This window comes from Tarenaya hassleriana, unplaced genomic scaffold (genome assembly GCF_000463585.1).
Source record: "Tarenaya hassleriana unplaced genomic scaffold, ASM46358v1 Cleome10, whole genome shotgun sequence".
NCBI classification, from domain to species: domain Eukaryota; kingdom Viridiplantae; phylum Streptophyta; class Magnoliopsida; order Brassicales; family Cleomaceae; genus Tarenaya; species Tarenaya hassleriana.
In genome coordinates, this window is record NW_010960188.1 from 2,265,243 (window position 1) to 2,287,380 (window position 22,138).

At 38.4% G+C, this 22,138-nt stretch overlaps 6 protein-coding genes across 8 annotated transcripts in view; 2 read left to right on the top strand and 4 right to left on the bottom strand.

The window, feature by feature from the left end:
- LOC104801851 (homeobox-leucine zipper protein ROC5) overlaps positions 1 to 3,323 on the bottom strand; it is a 6,359-nt gene extending 3,036 nt beyond the window's left edge. Inside the window, exons 1-7 of one of the 2 annotated variants that reach the window (XM_010525246.1) lie at positions 3,224 to 3,323; positions 2,536 to 3,081; positions 2,340 to 2,414; positions 1,817 to 2,026; positions 1,547 to 1,691; positions 1,421 to 1,470; positions 1,106 to 1,331 (exon numbers count right to left, since the gene is read on the bottom strand). In XM_010525246.1, coding sequence (XP_010523548.1) covers positions 1,106 to 1,331; positions 1,421 to 1,470; positions 1,547 to 1,691; positions 1,817 to 2,026; positions 2,340 to 2,414; positions 2,536 to 3,075 — 1,246 coding nt within the window. In that variant the 5' untranslated portion in view covers positions 3,076 to 3,081; positions 3,224 to 3,323. Of the gene's footprint in view, positions 1 to 1,060; positions 1,332 to 1,420; positions 1,471 to 1,546; positions 1,692 to 1,816; positions 2,027 to 2,339; positions 2,415 to 2,535; positions 3,082 to 3,223 lie in introns of both variants that reach the window. The other variant, XM_010525251.2, reaches the window with a different exon arrangement.
- Positions 3,324 to 7,052: 3,729 nt separating this feature from the next.
- Positions 7,053 to 9,311, top strand: LOC104801878 (RHOMBOID-like protein 3). The gene is made up of 4 exons (XM_010525264.2): positions 7,053 to 7,450; positions 8,248 to 8,411; positions 8,543 to 8,706; positions 8,917 to 9,311. The coding sequence occupies exons 1-4, from the start codon at positions 7,128 to 7,130 to the stop codon at positions 9,169 to 9,171; spliced, it is 906 nt and encodes a 301-aa protein (XP_010523566.1). The 5' UTR covers positions 7,053 to 7,127; the 3' UTR covers positions 9,172 to 9,311.
- Positions 9,312 to 10,122: 811 nt separating this feature from the next.
- Positions 10,123 to 12,950, bottom strand: LOC104801888. The gene is made up of 3 exons (XM_010525273.1): positions 12,851 to 12,950; positions 11,404 to 11,535; positions 10,123 to 11,224 (listed from the first exon to the last, which is right to left on the bottom strand). The coding sequence occupies exons 2-3, from the start codon at positions 11,533 to 11,535 to the stop codon at positions 10,331 to 10,333; spliced, it is 1,026 nt and encodes a 341-aa protein (XP_010523575.1). The 5' UTR covers positions 12,851 to 12,950; the 3' UTR covers positions 10,123 to 10,330.
- A 1,065-nt stretch (positions 12,951 to 14,015) lies between these two features.
- LOC104801898 (60S ribosomal protein L17-2) lies at positions 14,016 to 16,035 on the bottom strand. The gene is made up of 7 exons (XM_010525282.2): positions 15,936 to 16,035; positions 15,778 to 15,814; positions 15,614 to 15,654; positions 14,742 to 14,972; positions 14,552 to 14,654; positions 14,389 to 14,456; positions 14,016 to 14,284 (listed from the first exon to the last, which is right to left on the bottom strand). Exons 1-7 carry the CDS (start codon positions 15,936 to 15,938, stop codon positions 14,234 to 14,236), a joined length of 534 nt encoding a protein of 177 aa, XP_010523584.1. The 5' UTR covers positions 15,939 to 16,035; the 3' UTR covers positions 14,016 to 14,233.
- A 1,323-nt stretch (positions 16,036 to 17,358) lies between these two features.
- On the top strand, positions 17,359 to 18,944 carry LOC104801905 (BAG family molecular chaperone regulator 3). The gene is made up of 4 exons (XM_010525288.2): positions 17,359 to 17,741; positions 17,865 to 18,121; positions 18,210 to 18,356; positions 18,439 to 18,944. Exons 1-4 carry the CDS (start codon positions 17,552 to 17,554, stop codon positions 18,757 to 18,759), a joined length of 915 nt encoding a protein of 304 aa, XP_010523590.1. The 5' UTR covers positions 17,359 to 17,551; the 3' UTR covers positions 18,760 to 18,944.
- Positions 18,945 to 20,007: 1,063 nt separating this feature from the next.
- Positions 20,008 to 22,138, bottom strand: part of LOC104801914 (post-GPI attachment to proteins factor 3) — a 3,231-nt gene continuing 1,100 nt past the window's right edge. For both annotated transcript variants that reach the window (XM_010525298.2, XM_010525306.1), the window contains exons 3-6: positions 21,632 to 21,893; positions 21,323 to 21,519; positions 20,871 to 21,058; positions 20,008 to 20,708 (exon numbers count right to left, since the gene is read on the bottom strand). In XM_010525298.2, the coding sequence (XP_010523600.1) occupies positions 20,422 to 20,708; positions 20,871 to 21,058; positions 21,323 to 21,519; positions 21,632 to 21,893 (934 nt within the window). In that variant the 3' untranslated portion in view covers positions 20,008 to 20,421. The remainder of the gene's footprint in view (positions 20,709 to 20,870; positions 21,059 to 21,322; positions 21,520 to 21,631; positions 21,894 to 22,138) is intronic.

Genomic DNA, 22,138 nt, shown 5'->3' on the forward strand with positions numbered 1-22,138 from the left:
TGTAAGCGAACTCCAATAAGGTAGATCCCAGAAAATACTCCGTTTATACCAGTTATATCAATCACCAAATCCTTTGCACTTCTTATGCCCAAAATTACCTCCACATTGCACAGAAGCTTGCAAATCATCTAAATATCCACTATTTATTCGCTCAGAATAAATTTGCTCTCCGGTTTGCATAACAGGTCCTTCCTCTGTAAAAAAAAAAGGAAACTCTCTCTCCGATGGGAGAGAATTAACGGTAATTCCATTTTTTAAAATAAAAAAGGAAACATGGCAGGGTAACGCTCTTATTGGGCAGAAACCAATGGTGGGTTTTTTTCATCTTCTTTTGGGCCTTTAGGGCTCGGCCCATTTAATGAGTTGCAGAAATTTGACAGAATTTATTTGGGTAAATGACTAATAATATATATAATCACAAAAATTGGGTTTTCAGGGTAATTAATGCATTGGGATAGGAACTCCCAGTTCTTTACCACATACAGATTTTTTTATTAATTCCTATAAAAATACATTAATTTTATATAAAAAAAAAACTCTAAATTTCTATACACCGTTAATTCTGTAACGAATTTAAAAAAATAAAAAGAAAACTAAAAATGAAAATTGTATATATCTGTGTATGTGTATTTATATATTTGAATGTTTTAAACTTTTCTTTTTCTTTTTACATGGACGGATCTATTTATGTAATAAGGTCACATGCCCCATATAATTAATTAAAATTAGTTAATTTCTTCATAAACTTTATAAATTTTCAAATAAAATTGATAAATGCCTCTAATAAAATTCAGTTTATCCTTATAAAATTATACATATATTACTATTGTCCCACTTATAAAAAATTATATATATAATTTTTTAAATTGTTCTCTATTTAATACAAAATAAGCATAAACACATGTATTCACAAACACATTAAATGATCTATTGATATACGAAGATTTAAAAAACAAAACATAAAATTAAAAGTGAAATTTCAGCGGAGGCCTAAGTTCACCGGGAGAGCATTTCTCAGCTTGCCGAGTGCCGAGGAGACCATCTCCTCGACGGCGTTGACCATCTCATCGGAGACGCCGCCAGTCAACGCCGCATCGCCGGCAACCATCTGAAACCCTGCCGTCACGACGCACCACTCGTCTCCGCCGCTCCGGGAACTTCCGGCCTCCGCCTCCGCCTCCGCCGTGCCCACCTGACAACCCGGCATTATCGTGTGTGGCAGCGATGGCGGCCGCTTCCAGGTCCACAGCGGAGTGGATCACCATCGTCGCCGACGCCTCGTGGTATGTTTCTTGGAGCACATACTTCTCGTTTGCTCCACTAGAATTGCCCTGCAGTACGTTAATCTCCGGTTATCTCACAGAACAGGTTCAGTTTGGTTTGAATTCGATTAAACCGGATTGGTAAAGAATACGCTAACCATTCGCCGAGATAGGTTAACCAAGTTGCGTTTAGCGAGTGGGCTCAATTCTGCAACACACCCAGCGTTAGATCAGCAAGAACCGGTCAAGATCAAACCAGAAGAAAACCGGAATTTTTTTTTTACCTCTTATCGTCGAGGAGCTAAAGCCGCTGCGTTGTAGAGCGGCTAACCATCTGTGAGCCCCGAAGCCTAAGCCGGTTCTGAGATATGACCTGAACCGGGTTACAACCGCGTCCTCTTTATAGCCCCAGTGCTCTACAACGGTCACCTGCATGTGCAAATCAATCATGTCAAAATTGGTAAAGCAATTAATGTATGGAATCTTCTTGTTTTGGTTAGGCAATTAATGCGGTCAAAACCGACATTAAACACATTAGGATATGCATTAAATACCTTTGAGAAGTCATTGGCTAAGCGTTGAATAACGTATCCAGAAGGAAATCTGATGAATGCTGGCCGTGGATTCGGGTGATGTAACCTGAGACAGGGCGAGACATCGGCCACGACCCATGTGTTCCGGTCCATTTGCTTGACGCATCTCAGTAGCTTCACCTCCCGGGTCGAGACCAACGGTGAAACAACCGGCATAAATTCCACTTTTACCTACGAAACAAAAACAAACCTTATATGGAAATTCCGTACAAATCATATGATTTTTTTTATAAATAGGATGGTTCATCGGGCATGCATCTACCCTAAACTCGGGATCATTTGTATATAGACCATTTTGGTCCAGAAATTAGATCCCTCCCCACCAGTGGTATCGAACCCAGAACTTTGAGGATGACTTTGTTACCTCTCAGTCACTGGGTCACCAACGGTTAGATTACAAATTATATGATATTAGTGGGAATTATTTTATTACGTGTAATATTAATCACAAAAAATAAAATAAAAATGGATTCAACATATATACCACTTGAAGAATCCTGTTTCTTGCTTCGATTGAGGAACTTGCAATCATCGATGGAAAAATCTCGACCCAACGGCTCTAAAAAAACACAGAAAAAAAAACATAACCAAAACCACAATATAACATAACTTGTAACACAAGAAAGACCACATCCATTTTTTTTATAAAATTTAAGTGTATTAAAAATCAAAACCATTACCGGATTCGCAAAATTTCTCAAAAGGGACGGAGCATCAATAGCCACAAGCCCTGTCGCACATGACGCCTCGTGAACGAATTCCTCCACGTTGCTTTGCTCGCAAGGCAAGAAACGCGTGTAATACATTTCTAGGTTTAGGGTTTCGCTCCCTCCATCTCCGTCTCTGCTCCACGCCGGCTCCTCGGCCCTCGCCAAACGGGTCACCTCGTTCGCAGAATCAGTGGTTAGAGCCAACACATCGATCCACCGTGCAGTCATGGCCAAGGAAGAAGAAGAGGAGGAGGCACCATGGTTGGTCGAGACCCGGTTGGGGGACCACCACAAGTAACGAGCAGCTAATCGTTGCATCCGCTGGATTTCGGCACAGATCATCTGGTTCTCGTGTCGAAGCTGTTCTTCCATCATTGCCACGTCGGGTTGGACCGCAGGTCTGTTGCATGAGCTGCAAGGGGGACACAACATCGTTTGTCGAAGGGCTGTGTTCTCAGCCCTAAGTGCTGCATTTTCTTGCTCGAGAAACAACCTTATTTGTCTGTTCATTTTGATCTGAACCATCACAGACAAAAATATATATATATATATCAAAAGAACATCTGGTAAGGTGAAATTTATGAATAATTATTTTTTCTGATTTCAAAGTTCGTAAAAAGATTACAATCATATATGTTAACATTGGTTAGGGTTTTACCTGAAAATTTCTTAGATGGATGATATTACAATTACTTCTTCCACTTTATGTCAAGTATTCCTTCGCCTGCAAATCTTACTTAGCTTGTTTGAAACTTTCGGGGAGGTAAAAATCAGAACGATGTTGATTTTTTTTCAATTGCTGTAGAAATCATTTTCTGAATCTAATTTAAATAGGCAATTTTACAAAGATATTTATTTTTAAAAAAAGACTAGAATACAATAAAAATTAATGAGAATTTATTACAACAATTTGAACCGAGATTCGCCATGAATATAAAATAAAGTATTTAACAAATTCGAACTTTGTTTTCATCGAAACATTTTAAAATATAAATAATTTTGTATTTATCAGATCGTAAACGTACGATTTATACTTTTTTATCTTAAAAATATCATGCTGTCTATTTTATTTTTATCTATTTAAAATTACAAATATTTTAAAACTATACGAGATTAATGATATTTTAAAAAAAAAATTATATTTTTTTCTTAATATTTTTGTGAAAAAAAATTTAGAAATTATTGAAAAATCGTATATTTAAATTGATATTAGCATATAATATGATTTGTTAAATAAAACATATTTCTAATATGTGATTTTTTGGAGTACAAATAAAGAATATTGTTTTGAAAAGTATAAACTAATAATGTCATTTTTTTTTATCCAATGTATGAATTTCAAATATTAGACTAATGAGTTCATATAAAATATTTTAAAAAATTAAATAATTATATTATATTTTTAAAAAGTTAAAAAGTCTATTTATAAATATCTTTAAAGTTTAAAAGTAAAAATTATAAACTCGTATTAAAAATTGAGGGTATGAGAGAAAATAAAAATAATAGTAAAATATATAATAAGATTTATAAAGAAAATGTATATTAATATTTATAAATAAATTGATAAATTAAAATATTTATAATATAAATAAATTTATAATTATATATTGATATATATTAAATAAAAAAAATGAAGGTTTACCTTAAAAACTATTTTGTACGTGTAAAATTTAGCCTTTATAATTTCTTTTCAAATTTGATTTAAATAACAAATTTTGTTTGATGTTATTTTTGTAAAAATGAATAAAACTATATTAATAGAAATTTATTAAAGTGGGTTCAGACTAAATTTGCTCACTATTTAACTTAGAATAAATTTATGATATTTTTTTTAAAATGTATAGTTTCTATATATATAATATGAATTTGATAACTTTAAACAACAATGTAATGTTTATTTGATAAATAATAAAAAAATGTCAACAAAAATTTAAATTGATATATAAATAACAATTTTAAACAATAATAAATGAATAGGAAAAGATTCATAAAAATTTATTACTAATGAGTTCATAATAAATTCGCTCAATAATCACCTTATAATGAATTTATTATATTTAAAAAATCATAATATATATATATAAACTTAACAATTTTAAACAATAATATTTGATATAATAATAAAAATAAAAAATAGATTTTCCAAAATGTTTAAAAATTTTAGAATAAAATATTGAATTAATCTCTATCTTTGTTTTCGTCGAATCTTTTTAAACCAAATATAAATATAAATAAAATATTTATTAATTTTATAATTATCGTATAAATAATTTATAGAATAATATACATTCAAAATCTTTTAATATGCTAAAAATCCAAAAACTAATTCATAATTTTAAAATATTATAATAATATTTATTTTTTCTCTAAAAAATTTTCAAAAACTAATTTATAAAATATTGATAAATAGTACACTTCGAAAAAAATTTCGTTTGAGATAATTTTTTATACATTTAATGTATCTAGTTGAACAATCGTAGAATTATATCTATAAATTCTATGAAATGCAAACTATATTTCTTATTTATCAAACTCCGAAATTTTCTATTACAACCAATTTTATTTAATAATACATGAAATCATTAATAAAAAATAGTTTAAAGGGAGCAAGATTACCTCAATGAAATCTTTCAAACTTAAAGAACTGAGGATTGATCAACTAGAAAAGAATTGAGATAGAAATAAAAGATTATGATAAGATGATTGTATAGAAAAATATATACGGTATTTATAAATAAAATTGATAGGACGGTTTATAATTATCTAAATAATTTTATTATTATTATTATTATTATTATTACATATTGTCGATAATATGGTATAAAATTAATTTACCGGCGCTACAAAATTTATTAAACTTCCAAATTAAATTTTCGGTATTTGAAACCATAAAATTGATAATAAATTTATATTTGACGTGATATATATTCAAAAACACGTGTCAACAATATAAACAGATATGTAAACTCATAACTCTAAGACCATCTTTTGATTCAATCTATATCTTATGGTTTGTTTATAATTGTGTTTTCAACTTCTATAAAAAATGTATTATAGACTCATCTATAATGAGTAAAGGATACGCCATACCTACGCGTACCCGATATTTTTATGTCAATTTCGAGTTTATAATGCTAGAGTTTTTTTTTTGTTGCCAAGAATACTCGCTCTCAATCTCGTGATGGTTTGACATCCAAATTTAGAGTATCCGAGAGATATGGTGTGGTGGTTTGGGTATCCACGGGATATTCGGTCGATGAGGGACGACTGATGAGGTCGTAACGGAGATCGAGTTAAGCATCCGAACTCGTACTTATGGTGACTCGAGCTCCCGAATTTCAAATACCCGTAAAACCTACAAACTCGCGGCATCGCGTCTAACGCTTATAATAAATCGTGGGCTAAACGAATCTGTCTATACGGGCCACGAGTCAACCCGTAGACTTGAAAACCCTAAACCCAAGTCGTCTCTTGTCTCACGTGCGAGTCATGTGATCTAACTATCATTCATATTGATTTTGGCTTCCATTCTAGTTTCCAACCGACTATGAGTCGTTTTGTTTAGGGTCATCAAGTAATTGGTATATATGGAAATAATTTTAACTTTATTAACTTAAATAATCAAATTGCAAATCCCACGTAATTACTATTAGTGAGAAGAGTGCGTCAAATTTGGAATACTATTTATTGGCCTCCTTTCCCAGTTATATAAATCATGTACAAATTTATAAAAAATAATGAAATTTTTTATTACAAAAAATGGATTAGGTTTTGTATTATGTGAGTTGATTTACAACTGAGTTCAAACCCAAGTGTGGGAATGGGTATTCACCTGGACTTCCCCGATCCTGTGGAAGATATAATCGAGCCAAAGGTCCGGTGAATTTCCGGATTATAAAAAAAATGTATATTATTTGCCACATAATCAAATTTGGAGATGAGGAAATGGATGGGAAATGTCTTTTTCTCGTTGTCCCTCCCTTAGAGCCATCTTATTGTCACGACATCTTTATATGCCGCAAAGTAATTCCAAATTGTTTCAAATAATTAAACAGAAAAATTGTTTCAAATAATCGACACCACATATTTCTGATTGCATGTGTGTCTGTGTGCGTATATATATAACATAATCACAGATATAATGTAAGTCACGAAAAATAAAAATATAATTGTGGTCGAAATAATATCAGAAATTCGCTGTTTTTCCCTTTTTTGTATTTAATTTAATTTCGAGAAATCCATAAGCATTTCAAAAAATGGGAAAAAAAAACCATGAAAACGTGCTTTGAGAGAACGACGCGGGAATCTAGCGGACGTCAGCTACAGATCTAATCCACTGTACCTGAGAACACGGAAACCAAAAGATATATCCAATGTAAATGCGACACGTGTAAAAGCAGTAAACACGTACACGTGGAGCAGTTTGTGGGGGAGAGCCCACTTTCTCTCCCACTCTCGGGAATGCATTTACCCAACTCACCCACTCTCACCCATCTAAAATCCCGTTTTCACTCCGTATCCGAAAAAAATCGCAATAGACAGAGCGGGAGCGATTCAGAGCTATGCCGGCGACCGATGATCTGGAGAGCCGGATTCCGGCAAAGAACAGAGGGATCGGAAGCGAAAGCGCCGGAGTGATCCGCGGTGGGCCACCTTCGGTGGCGGTGGCACCGTCGTATGTAGTGGACGAGGAGGCGGAGATGCAGTGGACGTCGTGGCTTGTGCCGATGTTTGTGGTGGCGAATATTTCGGTCTTCATCGTGGTGATGTACGTCAACAACTGCCCGAAGCACGCTAAGTCCCACCGTCTCGACGGGGACTGCTGGGGGAGATGTGCCTTCGAGCCTCTTCGGGCTAATCCCCTCTTCGGTCCGTCTTCTCGCACGTACGTCTCATATGCATCTTCTTTTTTCCTGACTGAATTAGAGTGGTTTGCTCTTTTGGGGCGTTTTATGCTTCTTATTGCAGGTGATTCATGTTCTGTTCATGGTTTTTGGATTATGCGATTAGTTTTACTTGATGGGCTGGTGAATTACCTGAATTGAATATCCAGGAGTGATTGAACTCGAACTCATGAGTTCTTCAAAACCTGTGTATAACTAAGGCCATACCCATAATGATAGTGTTGTGTGCAGAAGGTGGAAGGTGGAATATTATCGAACTGTCCCCATAGAAGTTTTCTTGTGGAAAATTCTGTGAATTAGCTTTCAGGAATAGTAATCCGAAAGTATCAACTTTGAATCCATACCTTTTAGAAGTTTGGTATTCATGTTTGTGTTGTGTATACCAAACTTTACTGGTGAAATCAACATCTCACCTGCCAAAGTTCCCTTGCAGGAGATTTTGATGAATGTGTGTGGATTGGTTAGGATCATTGAATTCCGATAGTTCTTAACACTGCAACTCTTAGGTCTTCTGGATTGGCTTGAAACTTAGTTCGAATATGCCTCTGTTTTTTTCTTCTTCTGAATTTGCTTGACTGATTAGGATAGTCAGTTTCATTGGTAAATTGATTGGATCTTTCCTCCATGCATCTTTTGCTTTCTTGCTGTTGGGTATATTCAATGTTCTTCTTTTATAGATTTCTCTGCCAATTGAAATGAGGAAGACCTTGAATCATCATTTTTTGCAACAATGTTTTGACATTGTTTGGTATGTTTTATCTTTGTTTTTTTATTAAAGATTGGAGAAGTTGGGAGCGCTCGAATGGAGTAAAGTCGTGGAAAAACATCAAGGTTGGCGACTTGTGACATGTGTATGGTTGCATGCTGGTGTTATCCATCTTCTTGCAAATATGCTAAGCCTGGTTTTCATCGGCATTCGCCTTGAGCAGCAATTTGGTTTTGGTATGCATGCTTCTCCTCCTCACCCTAAAAAAGGAGAGTAAATGTTGAGTTTGATGAAACGGGGAATAATCAAATCTGAAATTTTGTTGAGGATGTTACCAAAAGTCTGAAACTTTGTTCTATATCTGCAGTTAAGATCGGGGCTATATACCTAGTGTCAGGATTTGGTGGGAGTGTATTATCGTCACTGTTTATCAGAAACTATATCTCGGTGGGAGCCTCTGGTGCGCTGTTTGGCCTTCTCGGCTCAATGCTTTCCGAGCTATTAACGAATTGGACAATCTATACCAACAAGGTTATTTTCTCTACTTTGCTATTATATATCTTACACACCGGTGCAATTACCTTCTGTTCTGGTTAATGATTCTGTCTGTATGTATACTGAATCATTTCTGGACATACATATAAAAGAGTCTTGCAACACTTTTTTGTGGTAAGTAGAAGTGATGATATCTGTCTCAACCGACTGATGCAAATAGACCTTTATTATGGCTCGTTTCTACAGGTTGCAGCCCTACTTACGCTTGTGTTTATCATAGTCATAAACCTGGCCATTGGGATTTTGCCTCATGTCGATAATTTTGCTCACATTGGTGGATTTCTTGCGGGGTTCCTCCTGGGTTTTGTTCTGCTGCCTCGACCCCAGTTCGGGTGGTTAGCAAGCCGGCATATGCCACCGGGCACGCGTCTGAAGTCGAAGTACAAGCCTTACCAGTACATTCTATGGCTATTATCTTTGATCCTCTTGATTGCCGGGTAAGGAAGAACACTGCTTTTCCTTCACATTCTCGTGTTAGCATGCTGAAATTTTTGGGAAATTCCTCAAGAGAGCTTCTTCTCATATATATTCGAGATTCCGATAGATTTGAAGATATGTTATGAACTAATGTTTGTGGTTGAATATCTGTGGTTGGAAATGAATTTGGATTTCTGCCAAAAGACTGAAATTGACAGTGACACTATCCCTTCCCAAAATTCATGAGAACCAATTTCAACTCCGAAACAAAAAATCCGCATACAATTAACGACCGCTGCCGCTGGTGTCGCTACCTCAGCTGCGTTCCGACCTCAAGATGGAACTGTGACGGCAATGTCTGAATCTCGTTTTAGTTTCTGCTTTTTTTTTACTTGTAAATGCCTTCATAATCATATCTTTCTTGCCCTTTTTTTTTTATAGTCTTTGTAAGATGTGTGAGTGATTTGTTTGTGTGGTATTTCAAATCTTTTTACCCTCTCAAATTCCTTCATATTTTTAGTTCCCTAAACAATAGGTGTCATTGCCTCCCGGATGTCCATCGTTTACTTTTATGAATTATGGCTTTTATTGGGGGAGATATAATATAATATATTAATTATAAAGCTCTGTGTTTCTTATGGTAAAAGATTTGCATATTTTGTTGCAAACCCATCAAGGTTGGCCCAAAAACAACGGCGAAGTCACTGCCACCACTCGTAGCGGCTTTTGTTCCTGTGGTTGTCAGTGGACTGTGAAGTGGTGGGAACCGTTTATTTTTTTCATTCACAGAGACAACGAAAGGATTGAGGAATATCTTTGGGTGACAGACAAATTACCAAATCTTCGGAAGAGAATTGATAAGAAAGGTGAGACCAATCAAGCATCTGCGTTGTGACGAGACATCACCACGAAGAAAAAGAATCCAAACCCCCCGTGAGTTTACAGTCTCTACTATAACTTCAGAAACAGAACCCATGTTTTCAAAGACGAAACTTAGCTTGTTACTTTTTGGTGTTTTTACCGACCATTAATTGAAACCTATTGAGGTCACAGAAAATTACCACAAAAAAAAAAGAGAGAGAGAGAGGATCGACTTAATTACACATTCACTCACTGACTTCTTCTCCTTGGAACAAACAATCATATGCCCACAGAAAGAAACACACAAGAAACTGAACAAATTCTAAATCAGAAGCGAAGAATGCATCGTCATCTTTGATCTCCCGCTCGTGTTTCGATTCAACCGTTCAGACAATCCTCCTCCTTGTCCGGAGCTCCCGACATCAGACCGCTGGTCAAACGATCCTTCAGCGGCCGCGTAATAGTAGTAATGTCCCTGCACAGACCTCTTGTTGCTGTCCGCAAACTCTAGCCGTTGCCTTGGCGCGCTCTGAGATCGGACTTTCGCCCTGTATGACTCGGTATTCGCCATGTAGTTCGGGTAATAACCCGTGTAGTAGTTCCCCCCGTAGCATCCCCACGAGTACTCGGTTCTAGTTGGCGTGAAAGGGGTTCTCCTCCGTGAACCGCTGCTGCTTCCTGGTCTGGAGGAACCGACTTGAGGGCTGTTCTCTGCGCTTCTTGCAACCACCGGAGGCTGTCTCTTCCTCGGGGATTCGTTGTTGTTGTGGTGGCTGCTGTCTGAACGGAACGGTCTCGAGGCTAAGTGTGGCTTCCAAGTATCGACCTCGAGAATCTTGTCGTCCCCTTCCTCATCCTCGTTGTACCGTGGCATATGCAGGATGCTAGTGCTGCTGTTGTTTTTGTTGGTCGTCCATAGAGTTTCTTCGGACCAGTGGTCTAACCGGCTCGAACCGACTTGGGAACGGTGGTCCATGGCGATGATCTCGCGGAGCTCGGAGTTGGAGACGCAGCGTGTGTGGAGGGAACGAGGAGAGGAGGAAGAGGGGAATGAGTCGGACACGTGAGAGGCACGTGAAGCTCGAGCTCGGGCCTGAAGCCGAACCAGCGTCTGCATCCGTCGCAGCATATCGGCCGTTTGCTTTCTCACTATGTGCCCCCTCACTAACGCTTGAAGCTTCACCAACGCCTTCAACGCTCTTAACGCCCTCCTCGCCTGATTTTTTCACCATTATAACCAATTTTTTTTATATAAAAAAAAGAGATCACAAATTCACAATTCATTAGAAGAAAAAAACACACCATTGTGTGGTCAATGAGATTGAAATTTCAAGAAATGATCAAGAACACAAAAAGCCCAATTGTAACATGCACAAACTAAACAAAAGAACTTACCAAACCACACGCAAAAGAGAGAGACTTGGAAAGAGGACAATGGTCCATCATATGTTTGAAATCAAGTTGCTTGAAGATGAAACAAGGACAGAGAGACCAAAGTAGTGTACCAGACATAATCATGCTTCCCATCTAACATATAACCGAAAGGGAAAACGATCAATGGGTTAAATCATTATTTTCTATTCTACAACTTTATTTTAGTATCTCAACAACTTCCCACTACCTCTTAATTATTACCAAAAATTAATACACATTATTAAACCAATGAAAAAGTCAAACGTACACACACACACACGAGAAGATTGAACATTTTTAAGTTGTGAACACAACGATCGAGGTCGAGGACACTACATCTTGGGAACGCACATGCATTACGATGCATAAATAATTAAATTCCATCTGAGAATCTCCACACTCCCTGTCCTGAACCGAATAAAAAGAGAAATCGAAAAAAAATGCAACTTTAAAAACACAAAGTTTATCCCTTTTTTGATAAAACAGCTTTAAAAGTTGTGGGAAAACAAGAAAAGCTGCTCATAAAGCTTAAAAACACGCAATCTGTAATATACTTAATCAATCTTTTTAGTATATGGAAAACCTTCACCAACTCAGCCTTTGAAAAATAAAGAATAAAAAAAGAAAAAAAAAACTTTGCCCATACTGTACTATCTGAGCCAATTATATTACACTAACCCCTGAGTTGGATTGGTTCTAATCCGATTTCAGCTCCCATTAAGATCGGACCATGCTTTGTTTCCAAGTTCTTTAACCTAAACTATTTCCCCGTAAACAGTAGAGATATACTGTAATTGGATCTCACATCAAATTAATGCTTGTTGCTAGTGGGATAAATAATGCCTATTTGCTAAAGAAAAGGAAAGAAAATTATGGGGACCAATTAGCAATTTTGTAATGGGTTTTAATGTTTGGACTGTAAACACTAACAGAGTGTCGGCAGAGAGCGAATCCGTTTGTTAAAAAAAAAATGGTTGTTTCATATTTGTTTGTCTCCTTCTATACCCTTGGGACCAATGCAGCATCAAAAACTATGCCCACTTCTCAGAATTTCAATTTGGGTAATTGGAAAAATAATTTTATTTGGGGATGGATGAGAAATGGGAAAAAAAAATCAACATCAGACAGCTAATCTGTACTTTTTTTTTTTCTTTTGAGTTTTTGGAGAGTGGGAAACTAAAGGCAAGGAAGTATTCAAATCTGGAAATATACGTTAAAAAAATCTGGAAATATAATCATCACAGACGGCATATCTCTTTGTGTTCAAATATTTTTTTAAAAAAAATTCGAAGTTCAAATTTCGAAATATCTCTAGGTTAATTTTATTTCTAGGTGACGGGGAAAAAAACAAAGTGGATTTTCTCAGATTCCTGCATTTTCTCGGCAGCCAAACAGGGCAAAAGATTTGAAAAAAAAAAGTACGACTCACCAGGTAACCACGGAAAGCAGACTGAATCTTCACCGCCGCCACATACGCCTGTGCCCACCGCCGGTTACTCCCTCCGCCTCCACCGCTCCTCCCGGCGCTGGTTCCGAGAAATTTGACAGAATTTATTTGGGTAAATGACTAATAATATATATAATCACAAAAATTGGGTTTTCAGGGTAATTAATGCATTGGGATAGGAACTCCCAGTTCTTTACCACATACAGATTTTTTTATTGATGGCGTGCTTGTCGGCTTCCAAGCCGTCATCCGCCGACGGAGGCGGAGGCGCATCTCTCTTGCTCGAGTGAGAAGCCGGAGACGAGGATCTGGTGAAGCTCCACCTCCGCCGGTCCCTCGCTGGCGCCGATTTGTCCTGCTTCTTACTTCCGAAGAGTCGCTTGAAGAAGCCCATCGTTCATTGCCGGAAAACCGCCGGTGGTTATGGAAGTCTGTCGGTGGTTTCGGGCGGTGTGAGCAACATACGAGTTTCTCCCTCTGTTTTTTTGTTTTATTTGAAAACGAGCCTAAAAACTATGGGAACGGAGAATCTCAAGCTACGCGAGTGGTGGAGACGATATGCATATATAGGAGAAGCAAGATAGATTGCAGGGCACACCAACACGCGCCTTGTGTGAGAGCGTGGAGTACACGCGCGCCGTGTAGCTTTATTGACTCACGAGTCAACAAGTCAACGGTTCACACACAATATTGAAATGGATCTACCAAAACTTATTATCGGATTTATCAAAGTAATAAGAAGAGAAAAATAGAATCGTTACATTAATGGTTACATGATCTTAGCCAGAGGTTTTACACAAGTACATATAGAACTTGCGCTCTGTGTACATGGACCGGTCGTAAAAAAATTGACCCAAGAACAGCACAAGTGTACATGGACCGGTCGTAAATCCCTAACCCCACCGGTTCACGTGCACTCTGTACAGAGACGCATCGGCCCTAAAAGCATAACGCCAACAAAAAAAAAAAGGACAGGCTCAAGAACACGACCAGCCCCACTTTTTGTTTTAATTGTTATTGCTAATCATTTGTTTTAAGCCATGGCTTATAAGCATAGGGCATGTTGTTGGCATCAAAGGTCGATGGTAAAGAGCCTATTGTTTAAATATTCTTGGGACACGTTTACACACATATACGACTGAAGATATAATAACAGAGAAATGGCGCGAGGACATTTTTATAAAAAAAAAAAAACATTCCGAGAGATTCTCATAGCTCATAAGGATAAGGACAAGACATGTCTCCTAAGTAGCAATTCCTCTATGGCAAGAAAGAAAGAGCGACAAAATCATAAACCAAACGAGAAACGAAATGGCAGAATCTCAATAACAACCAACTCCCCAACCGACCTCTCAAGATCTCAAGTTAAGCAGCAGATTTCTTAGACTTGCTGCTGGCTGCCAATTGGGTTTCCGGCTGCAAAATTTCATTCACACACCCCAATGAGATTCCGGATCGATGGTTTTATTTAAATCCATGGCCACATGCTTTGAAATTCCATTTCGGTATTAAAAGTTTACCTCTTTCTTCACTGGCTCCTCCTTCTCGGAAAGGGTCAGCTCAATGTGGCACGGAGATGACATGTATGCTGCAATCAGATGAACAGGACGTCGTTAAGGAGCACACGCATTTCGCAAAAGAGAATAACGATAATTCATTCAGAGGGTTCCTCTAGGAGCATACGGTTGATTCTTCCGTGCGCACGGTAGGTCCTACGCCTCTGCTTCTGTGCCTGATTCACCTGGATGTGTGATATGTAGAGGGCATCTACATCCAAACCTTTCACCTGAAAAACACAATTGAGTCACCATGACGTGTGTGTGTGTATAATGCATGGAGATTTTTACTTAATTTCGATAAATTTTTGTGGTACCTCAGCATTGCTCTCAGCATTCTTGAGCAAGTCGAGGATGAACTTGGCAGATTTCATGGGCCAACGACCTTGACCATTGGAATGCCTGTTCTTTGCCTGAGCAGTTCTTCCAACACCACGGCAGAAGCGGGTGAAGGGGATAGCTTGCTTGTGGGCAATAACATCTTCCAAGTACCGTTTGGCCTTCACCAATGGAAGCTTTCTGATAGCATGGGCAGTTTCCCTCGTGTTCTGTTGCGACAAGACAGCCGAATAAAACAAGATTTAGAACCAGACATGGAAAACAAGACAAAACCCTTACGATCAGGATTCAGACAGGGACGCATCTTAATCAAAATCCTAGAGACTGACACCATTTAATGAACCCTTAATCATCACATGTATCAATGCGAGTGATCTTTACAAGATTAACAATGGCCACATTTGCACAGGGCAACATGCCCCCTGGTGCCTTTCGATCAGGATTCAGACAAGGATGCAGTTTAACCAAAACCCCAATTCCCAGCATCGAGAAGGAACTTATGCACGAACATCAGATAAGGTGAATTATCCTTTGTCCTCTATCGCAGATACATGATTTTACTTGGCCTATACGCATATCCTACTTCAATGACTTACCCTAACTGCATCTAGAGGAATAAGAAACTTGACACATATGTCTCAAAACACGAAGTTAACCACCGATGAATCTTGTTAATTCCCCTGAAACTACGAGACCTATCAACTAAATCTGCGACAGGGTCCTACCAAGTAGCGGAACAACATCATTGATACATTTCCAGCTTGCTAAAAGTTACCAAAAATTCTAGTGTTGAAGAAAACCAAATCAAGTAGGTTCCAGAATCGGAAACAGTAAAAACACGAATCAATACCTTGAAATGAACCCTGAGATCTGACCCCCTTGCCTTGCACGCTGCAAAATCGACAAAAAAAAACACAAAAGCTTAGCAGAAGATCAAACTCAAGTTACTCAACACGAGATCGGTAGATAGACAAACAAGAGAAAAAATACGACAAAATAGCAAAGAGGCATTACACTTGGTAGGATTGTCGGGCTCTCTCGAGTACTTCACCTGAAGTAGAAGAAACAAAAAAAAAAACCGTAAAACCACACGACATAAACACGTTAGAACCAGAAAATTGAGAAGAAAAAGAACCCAAAGAAGATGCACGAATGAGAATCGAAGGTCTAACCATGGCTGCCGGCTCTTCCTGTCGTTCCTCCGCTATAGCAGAAAGATGGAGTGCAAAGAGGGACAGCAAAAAGACTTGTAGGGTTTATATTGGAAGAGAGGGAATATAAAAAGAAACCCTAACTCTTCAATTGTCACAGCTATTCAGAATGGGCCTAACCCAATAATAGGCCCATTTGTACAGAAATTAAAGATGAATCTATCTGTGATCCATAATGGGCCTGACCCATTATAGGCCCATTTATACAAAAATTAAAGCTGGATCTCTCTGTGATTCTCCGCTGCAAAAAAAAAAAGGAAAATAAAATATAATGATGAAAACAGAGCATCTGTCTCTGAACACGAAAAACTCAGGAGATGACAACTCTCATGGAGATTTGTCGACCTGTTCCGTTCCGTACCAAACAGGACCCGTGTTTCCTTTTTTTCTGCAGCAACAGTTACCCGTTTATGCCGATGGGGAATGCGGTTTTTCAACGATGGCTGTGAATTTCAGAGAGCAGCACCAACAATGGCTGCCGTGATTACCAGAACCTCTGAAACCGCGCCGACATCTGCATGGGAGGCTTCTACTGCTCGAGTTCTCCGACGTCCTAGGAACTCAGTAACTGCAGTTTCCAGAATCTCAGGAGCAACGCCGCCATTAATGGTCGGAGGCTTTTTACTGCTCGAGTCATCCAATTACATTCCAACAAGGTATCAAGGCTTGGTTTGCGTGAGACGAAACAAATATAAAAAGATTGTAATTGATGGGAAATGCTCACCAAAATGATTGAGATAAATTAAAGATCAAAAATTAATCAACAAATAATAATAATTGTATCAATTATTTTTTGATGACAAGAAGAAAAAATACAGTATTAAAAGTATTTTTTGTTATTTTTTAAATTTTCGTATTTTATTTTTCAAGTTTTACTAAAAGTATGTGTGAGACTTTCATATCTGATTCCAACAAATATATCAGAAGATTTCGCATTTGTTTGTATTTATATTTCATTTATTTCCCATTGACTTAATTGGTATTTCGCATAGTTCACTATCCTTATATTGCATAATTATATATATATATATATATATATATTGTTTATTTTAATAAAAACAGAAGAGGCATTATCTGTACTTAAAACATGCAGACAAGGACACTAAGACAGCATTGGATAGGCAGGCAGCCTCTCTATGCTATGTGTGGATATATTTCCATAGATATATATTGTGATGAGACATAACAACAATCCCATGAGCTGTCACCCGTTTTGTTATTACTCTTTGTTTTCAAGTTATTAAAAAAAAAATCCCCCATTTTTTTTTTCTTCTACCAACAGTTGAGTTCTAGAGAGAGAAAATATTTAAAAATAAAAAATAAATTCATATTTTCCCTTCTCTCTTCGAGAGAAAGAAAGTATATTTACTTCCCTTGGCTCAGACGTTTCTTTATTCTTCGTCTCCTTCTCTCACGCCTTCGTCTTCAGAATCAAACTCCATTGAAATCTCTCTCTCTCTCTCTCTCTCTCTCTCTCTCTCTCTCTCTGTGAAGTGGATCTTTATAATATGCAACATCTCTCTGAATTGGGGGATTTTTATTAGACGCACGGATAGGAAAAAGAAGAGAGGAAAAGAATGATGAAAATGAGAACAGGTACAACCACGTCCGCCGGCGGAGGCCGCCATGACTGGGAGCTCCGGCCAGGAGGAATGGTTGTGCAGAGGCGGACCGATCAGAGCTCCGGCGAGTCTCCGGTGATTCGGGTTCGGGTCAAATACGGGTCGGTCTACCACGAGATCACCATCAGCTCTCAAGCCACCTTCGGTAATACAACGACATATATAAAAAATAAAGAATTTTTTTTCCACCAAAAAACTAGTTTTTTCGAATTGAATTGTGGAAATCAAGGCTAATTAGCAAAAGGGTCTTCGTTTTTTGTTCCGTCAGGAGAGTTGAAGAAGGCGCTGTCTGGTCGGACGGGGCTTCACCACCAGGACATGAAGATTCTGTACAAAGACAAAGAGAGAGACTCGAAGATGTTTCTGGATCATTCGGGCGTCAAAGATCGGTCAAAGCTGATTCTCCGAGAAGATCCGATCGCTCAGGAGAAGCGTCTCCTGGAGAAGAGGAAGAACGCCGCCATTGACAAAGCTTCAAAGTCAATCGCCGACATTAGCCTCGAAGTCGACAGACTCGCCGGACAGGTCCTCTGAAAAAAAATGTCTCCACTCCGTTTCTGCAAATTCTTGTTTCTTCAGAAAGCTCCGGAATCTGAATCTTTTTCCGGGTCAGGTATCGGCGTTCGAGACGGTGATTAACAAAGGAGGGAGAGTGGAGGAGAAGAGCTTGATGAACCTGATCGAAATGCTAATGAACCAATTGCTGAATCTGGACGCCATTACTGCAGATGGAGACGTGAAATTGAAGAGGAAAATGCAGGTACTTGTCAAGAAACTCACTCTCTTACTTTCGTTCGTGGGATTCGATTTCGCGTTCTGATTCGAATCGTTGTGATGGAAAGGTGAGAAGAATTCAGAAACACGTCGAGACGCTCGACGTGTTGAAGATCAAGAACTCGACTCCTGACGCTAAACCCGAGATCCAAACCCGAAACTTGGAACCCAAGAAACCAGACAGAAGCAAACGACAAGAACAAGAATCGTCAGATTCGTATATAGATCAACGCCAACACTATCCGCAACGGGATTTTGCCTCGTCCGGCCCCGTGGTCGTGACAACGAGATGGGAAACGTTCGATTCCATGGCTGCTACTACTTCGTCATCGGCCGCGCCGGATAAGTCGTCGGTCCATCCACGGTTCAAGTGGGAAATCTTCAATTAAACCATACATACATACATATATATATATATACCATACTATAATACTATATAAATATACTTCTTTATTACCGTTTTCTTCTGTATTCTCTCTGTTTTTTTTTTTCTGTATGATCTGTGTTTGGCTTTTATGATTCCCTCATCGAATATTTTTCACAAATAACAATGGATTCTCAGCAAATAGTGGCATCATAATTGTTATTCCTCAAATCATTTTTGGGTCATATTACAAATTTAAATAAATATACTTTCGGATAAGCAATCGCAATCTACGAGTTAAGGTGACAACATCTAAATCTTGTTGGGGGTGATGAACAAATAAATGTTCCGGAAACAAAAGGGAACAAGACAGAGCCAACGAATTTCCAAAGCTTTGATTAGATAAGAGATGTGGCATCTATACGAACAAAGCCATGTTGGGGGCACTGACAGACACATGCCCCAATCATGCATACGTTTGGTACGTTCCTTGTGGAAGTAGTAAGTCCTGGTGCTCCAACAGATGCCTCAAATCATATTCCTTGCTTCCCATTGAGGCTACAGAGAGAGAGAGAGAGAGAGAGAGAGAGAATCTTGGGGTTAGTCTCATAACCAAACCTCATCCAATGGCCGCATGAAATGAAATGACAAAAAGTCGGAAGAAAGTGCAAGAGCAAAAAATGATTATTCTCTCTTAACAAATCAAACAGACACTAAGTTTATATTAAAAGTTAAAACTGTATGGACTTTGGGATATGATTAGAACTTTATGGCACCCAATAAGATAAATATTAAATAAATTTCGGTGGTGTGATTGGGACTTTATAGCACCCAATGAGAACAACTCCTGAAGATTTGGTGGCTGTGAATATGCCCATGACACCTGTTTTGTTGTTCCAAGGGTAAATTGGGAATAAAAATTATAAGCCAAATATAGATGGAGTGAAAATCAAGGAGAATTCCACCAATTCATATTATTTTTCTCTATGATGGATTTATGAAGAAAAGGAAAAAATAAATAAATAAAGAGACAAGAGTTACATTAAACTACCTAATCTTGAAAACCAAATGAATTATACGAATTAGTGGGACCAAGAACAAGTCATGGTGGACCGGGCAAGCATATTATAAATAAATGCATTGAATTGGTTAGGAAAATGAATTATCAAAGACAGAACAAATTAATGCATGTTGGACCACCTCCACACACACAAGCATATTATAAAAGAAATTCGAATTATAATGTTGCAAAAATCGGACGAGCATTACAAAATGAAGTGAGAGCGATAATCATATTTATGATGCCTTATATTTCATGGGTACATTACATACATTATTGTCTAATGTGGTACCACTAGAGAAAGAAAGACAGATTTTGACATAAATAGAAAAAAAGGGTTATTCGAATGAACAAAACAACAGACCACTTGGCACGAACGGTCGTTTCCTCCGACGGCAACTCTCCGGCCAAACGCCGGCGAGAGAAAAAAAGAAGCATAAAGAGGAAGACCCGAAAAACCCGAAATTACCCCCCACGGAAGATGACACACCATGTGTATCTTCTTCTGTGAAAACACCGGATAAAGTCACCGGAAAAACTTCAAACCTGAGACAAACAAGAGACAGAGCCCGACACCGGAGAAAAGTCGCCGGAAAAACTCCAACCCTGAGACAGAGGGACAGAGATTCACTTGGATTTCTTGAGGAGGACGGCAGTACAGAAAACTGCGTCATCTCGGATGAAGCTCCACCAGAGGTAAGCCAGAGGGATCGCTGCGATTCTCCAGAGGAATTGAGCGTCGACGTAGCCGTAGAGTGGCGGGAAATCACACATCTTGAAGAACATAGAGACGATGCTCAAGACGAGGAATATCCATAGCTTCCACCTTGAAGGGTGAGCCGTCATGGCGGCCCATCCTCCCCACACTGTGAATTCTACAGCTCCCACCGTCAATACTGCTTTCATTTGTAGCCCTGTGAGGATTGAACAAGAAACCGTGCTGTGAAAAAATAAAATCCTTTCTTTGACAGATGCACGGGAATCATCCTTTCTATTTTGCCGGATCATAGTATTATCGTTACTGATGAGTATGCGTAAGAGGAAATGAGAAAGTAATGATAGAAGCATGAATGTACCACTATCAAGGTTGTAGAAGCTGAGGTACAAAACGTGGGTTGCCATAAGCGCGATGATAGGGGCAGCTACCATGACTTTTGCTGACTCATCGCGTATATTGAAGACTCGGATGATTGCAAAAATAAGCGAAACCCCGAGTAGGGCGGCAGCTGAGGAGTAATCTAGCCTCTCCGTCAACTCAACATCTCTAAAATTAACCAGAAAGAGATAGGAAACAACAATTCAGGAGAATCCAGAGTGAGAACAATGTAAACAGAGAGATTCGGTAAAACATGTCCAGGGTGGGTTGTCATATTAAGAATTTCAGTCTCTTTTTGTTAGAATTTGAAATCAGTTTCAGCTGGACAATCTTCTAGGTCTAGAAACGGGTGTTTTGGAAAGGAAATCTGAGACCAAAATATAGACAGATACAATTTCGTGACAATGGAAGAGAATTCGGAAACACTGTTACCTGCTGTGGCAGACAGCACTCCAGAAAAAAGCGTTCATTACAATGAGGGAATAGATGTGAAGTAATCCATTGTATTCGTAGTAAGTCTTCCTATCAGGTCGGAGGGGCAACTTGTAGTAGACGAGGATGCAATATGATACCCAGCCATGAAACTGTATTGCTAGTGCAAGAGCGCACAGAGCAACAGAAACAGGCTCCTGATGACATGAAGAACAATGATTTCAGAATGGAAAGAAAAGCCCCGCTTTGCGAGATTAATGGGTACTTTTGGCTTAAAGCAAGATTAATGGAAATGTAAAATTGCAAAACCTGGATTCCATAAACACGTTTGAGTGGCCATCTATTATGGTACTTGACAGGCTTCTCTCCATGTTTCTTTCTCTCTTCCTCTCTAGACATCATGCATTCATACTGGCAATCACTTTGGCAATCCCATTGTTTCCATTGCAGATAAAGTGGTTCTTGCATGTACCATGGTCCGTCAATGGGTTTCCCGTCAGCCGAAAATTTACAGTGCAGGAAGCATTTGTCACCTACACACCCAGTTTTCTGACAATGCTCAACACAGTCCCTGTAAAACATTACCAATTAACACAGTCTGAGGAGGGTCAAACCATACAAAACCATGAAATAAACCATCTTTTGCACAAGAAGAAAGAGCTTAACAACAGAACACCTAATCCAACTCTTTCCCGATCTTGATTCCAACATCACTTTGGCAGATTATTAAGTCATTCGGCATCTTCCCATTATTGATCCTACATGCTCCAGTATCCACTTTCCGAAGCACTCCTCTTCTTCCCCCCCCCCACCCCC

Bases quoted from the DNA above. Each gene is read 5' to 3' on its own strand.
- LOC104801905 (XM_010525288.2), top strand. From the start codon at position 17,552: ATGATGAAAATGAGAACAGGTACAACCACGTCCGCCGGCGGAGGCCGC. The intron at 17,742-17,864 runs GTAATACAACGA...TTGTTCCGTCAG, and splicing joins CAGCTCTCAAGCCACCTTCG to GAGAGTTGAAGAAGGCGCTG. The intron at 18,122-18,209 runs GTCCTCTGAAAA...TTTCCGGGTCAG, and splicing joins TCGACAGACTCGCCGGACAG to GTATCGGCGTTCGAGACGGT.
- LOC104801878 (XM_010525264.2), top strand. From the start codon at position 7,128: ATGCCGGCGACCGATGATCTGGAGAGCCGGATTCCGGCAAAGAACAGA. The intron at 7,451-8,247 runs GTACGTCTCATA...TTTTTATTAAAG, and splicing joins TTCGGTCCGTCTTCTCGCAC to ATTGGAGAAGTTGGGAGCGC. The intron at 8,412-8,542 runs GTATGCATGCTT...CTATATCTGCAG, and splicing joins TGAGCAGCAATTTGGTTTTG to TTAAGATCGGGGCTATATAC.
- LOC104801888 (XM_010525273.1), bottom strand. From the start codon at position 11,535: ATGGGAAGCATGATTATGTCTGGTACACTACTTTGGTCTCTCTGTCCT. The intron at 11,225-11,403 runs GTAAGTTCTTTT...TGAAAAAATCAG, and splicing joins TCTCTTTTGCGTGTGGTTTG to GCGAGGAGGGCGTTAAGAGC.
- LOC104801898 (XM_010525282.2), bottom strand. The intron at 14,973-15,613 runs GTATTGATTCGT...TTGTCGCAACAG, and splicing joins ATCTCAGGGTTCATTTCAAG to AACACGAGGGAAACTGCCCA. The intron at 14,285-14,388 runs GTAAACTTTTAA...GAAATTTTGCAG, and splicing joins AGGAGCCAGTGAAGAAAGAG to CCGGAAACCCAATTGGCAGC.